We start from the raw sequence: 3,689 nt of genomic DNA, 5'->3' as shown, positions 1-3,689 counted from the left end.
GTTGCCAAAGTTATTGGAAATATCTATAATAATGGTAGTACAAAATCATAACATTTATAGTGATTTAAAATTAACAAAGTGTGTTCATATGGGTGACCTCACAACAACCCTGTGAGGTGAATAAGACAGATATTATAACGTGTATGGGGCAGCTAGGTGGTTCAGTGAATGGAGCACTAGCCCTGGAATCAGGAGGACCTGAGTTCAAATATGGCCTCAGACAATATGTGACCCTGACAAGTCATTAAACCTTGATTGCCTCAGAAAAAAAAATTTTAAATAACATATACTAGGAAAATTCAGTATACTGCGGTGGATAATGAATTACTCTCAAAGTCAGGAAGATCTGAGTTCAAGGCCTACATCTGACACATAGAAAAAATCACTTCAACCTCTCAATCCTACCAGATTGTAAACTATAAAACAGCTGCTGATTTGCAATCTCAGTAGCAGTTCTTCATACAATTAAAGTCTCAGGTTTGGAAAAGCAAAACAAAACAAAATATTTTATGTGAGATATACCCTAAATCATAGAATGTTAAAGCAGTAAAGAACCTTGGAGATCATATGATCCAACTCACATTATAGACGAGGAAACCACAATGGAGAATTTAAATGACTTATCTATACTCACTCGGCTAGTAAGAGATATAGCAAGGATGTGAACCCAGCTTTCCTGACTCCAAACCCAGGGCTCTTTCAACTGAAGTCGACTTTTCATTCTGAAAATAAATTCATGGAGGAGCAATTTATCCAGATAATTTTGCCACTTAAGACCACTTTGATGGCTTTCCGAAACCAAGGGTAAAAGAAAGCGTATATCAAAGGGTTGATGGCAGAGTTTGAGTATGCAAACCAAATCATAATGTCAAAAGCCAGAGGTGGAGTTATGAAGCCAAAAAAGGCATCAATCATTCCAGTAATAAAATAAGGGGACCAGAATACCAAGAAAGCCATTACAGCTATTCCCAGAGTCACGGCTGCTTTTCTTTCTCTTTTTGATACCTTGTCACCCTCAGAAGATGTTTTGTTACCCATATGTTCAATCTTTCTAGCTTGTCGTTTAGCTACAGCAAAAATCTTGCTATTCAAACATATCATGATAAAGAAAGGTATAAAGTAAAGCAGAGAAGATATAATTACCCAAGTTTTGTTAAATATTATTTGACAATTTCCTTCACAATGGAGAGCATGCACTACATCCTCCAGTCCTTCTTCATTTGCTCCAGTGTACAGTAATGAGAAACTGTACAAGAAGGCAGATGTCCAGCTAAGAGCTATAAACACTCTTGAAAGAGATACCGTGAATCTGATTGGGTAAAGCAAAGGATCAGTAATGGCCACATATCGATCAACAGAAATAAAGCACAAGTTAAGCATAGATGCTATACAAAAACATATGTCTAAACTAGAGTGAAACTTGCAGAATCCGTCCCCAAAGTACCAACATGTTTCAACAGACCGTACTGTGCTGAAAGGAAGAACAGTCAATCCCAAAGAAAAATCAGCACAGGCCAAGGACACAACCAAGAAATTGGAAGGAGAATGAAGCTGTTTGAAATACATAATTGAAAAAATTACCAGAAGATTTCCACCTACTGTAAGGATTGTGATGAAGCCCAAGATGCAATAGAGAGTAGTCCGAAAGCCAAGAGACCAAGGAGTCTTCATACAGGAACCGCTGATGTTGTGAAAGCAGAACTCATCATCTCCACTTTGTTGGTTGGTAGAGGCCATATTTTTCTCCTTTGTAATTCAAATTCCTTAGTGTCTAGAATGATACAAAGAAGCCTGTTCCAACTTAACAATCAAAAGTTAAGATAAGATTATGGGATCTTTTCAACTCAAGAAAAATCTTCATTTTCTCCTGATATATAATTCCTGGTATGCTATATTTGGAAGGTCAAATTTATACAGAATGTCTAATCTGTATAAATACTGCCTTTCAAATCACCAGAAAGAAATCATTTCTGGAACTAGAAAGAAACAATAAAATAGAATGCTGGTTTTATATACTAATTAAAAGTAGTTATTTTAAATCATCTTATTTTTTGGCTTAGGGAACCCTATTTTCCCCAATGAAACAGTATTTGAAGTAATCAATACCTGACATGTATGTATATTTTTCCCCTTGACTTATTTTTTCACAGCTTCTCATCTCTCTGAAGGACTTCCTGTCTCTCAAAAGTATAATACCAGAAAGTTTAGAGCAGCCAACAATCATCCCATATGACACATTCCCTTAGGGAAAAGGTGTGAGTACTAAGAAGCAAACACCTAAGAAGAATTATTGAGCACAATATATTTCAATTTGTTGGTTTTAAAAATTGGTATGACTTGTTCATTTTTGAGAAAATAGTTAAGTTGAAGCAAAAAGTTTATTTTATTGTATTTCTATCTTAATTATCACAAATAATGTTAAGTTTAAATACCGTAAATATGGAGTAAATTCTCAAATAAAATTTTAAAAATTAAACTATATTTTAAATAATGAAGAAAAATGACAATTAAAATTTCAACAAAATATGAATAATACATTTGCTTTGTCCCCTTCTGAATCAAAGTGCTTATAAAAAGCGTACCTATATTGATTATTTTATTGCTAATGTATGTGATATTATTAAAATAAAGGAATATTGGACTTCTTGCTAGGGATGAGATTTATCTAAGTAGGACTCTTAAAAACTTATTTTTCTGGAGTCTTACAAGAATGAAGATGGGAACTGGAGCTGTGATTTTATTGGTACAGAAAATTCTTAGATGAAAAAGTCCCTGCCAATATAGATCAGCTCTTTCTCTGCAATCTGCCATTTAGGGAGATGCCTAGAGCACTGAGAGATTAAATGACCTGGCCAATGTTCTGCATCTATAACAAATCTAATTTTAAAAAAGAAAGACTTTAAACTAAAGAGAAAAAGGACAGAAGAAAACAGTCTATTGTATTCACAAAGCTAGAAACCAGGGAGAATAGCTACAATGTAGGAAGAATAGTAGATAAGATTTTCAGAAATTCACAGGAGACAAAGAACTCAATTCATGGTATCACATCTCAATATTCCATGAGAGATCATGGCATAAGGGAACCTAGAGTCAGGAATACTTGGGTTTAAATCCCATCTCAGATCTCCTTGTTATTTGACCCCAAGTAAGTTACTAAAACTCCTAGTCTCAGTTTTCGCATCTATAATATGAAGATAATAAAAGCTTGCTTTGGCAACACATACTCTAAAATTGGAATGAAACAGAGAATATTAGCATGGCCCCTGCGCAAGGATGACATGCAAATTCATGAAGTGTTCCATATTTTTCTCAGTGGAGATGGGGAGGGAGGGAGGGAGGGGGAGAAGTCAGAATTCAAAGTATTAGAAACAAATGTTGAGAATTATTATTGCATATAACTGGGAAATAAGAAACACAGGTAATGGAGTATAGAAATTTATCTTGCCCTACAAGAAAAGAGAGAAGATGGAGATAAGGGAAGCGTGGGGTGTGATAGAAAGGAGGGTACACTGAGGGAAGGGTAATCAGAATGCAAGGTATTAGGGTGAGGGGAGAGATGGGGAGAAAAATTGGACATGTTACAAAATAATGTAAAAGCAGTTAGTATTAAAACAATTGACTGAATTATACTGAGACTAAATCAGAGACATCTTTAGTTTGGGGGAAAGAATTTTAGTCGGGTAAAATTT

General features: G+C 34.9%; 1 protein-coding gene and 1 non-coding gene across 2 annotated transcripts; one reads left to right on the top strand and one right to left on the bottom strand.

Annotated features, from left to right (window-relative positions):
• Positions 1-1,759, bottom strand: LOC140526813 (trace amine-associated receptor 7a-like). Its single transcript, XM_072643354.1, has one exon. The coding sequence runs from the start codon at positions 1,735-1,737 to the stop codon at positions 718-720; it is 1,020 nt and encodes a 339-aa protein (XP_072499455.1). The 5' UTR covers positions 1,738-1,759; the 3' UTR covers positions 1-717.
• Positions 1,760-3,203: 1,444 nt separating this feature from the next.
• On the top strand, positions 3,204-3,308 carry LOC140530515 (U6 spliceosomal RNA). The gene has a single exon (XR_011975953.1). It is a non-coding gene; the product is annotated as a U6 spliceosomal RNA (small nuclear RNA).
• The last annotated feature ends 381 nt before the right edge of the window (positions 3,309-3,689 follow it).

The sequence above is a fragment of the Notamacropus eugenii genome, chromosome 2 (assembly GCF_028372415.1).
Source record: "Notamacropus eugenii isolate mMacEug1 chromosome 2, mMacEug1.pri_v2, whole genome shotgun sequence".
NCBI classification, from domain to species: domain Eukaryota; kingdom Metazoa; phylum Chordata; class Mammalia; order Diprotodontia; family Macropodidae; genus Notamacropus; species Notamacropus eugenii.
The sequence above is the reverse complement of the archived record's forward strand: the minus strand, read 5'-3'. Positions and strand labels throughout refer to the sequence as shown.

Coding starts and splice junctions, on each gene's coding strand:
- LOC140526813 (XM_072643354.1), bottom strand. CDS start 1,737: ATGGCCTCTACCAACCAACAAAGTGGAGATGATGAGTTCTGCTTTCAC.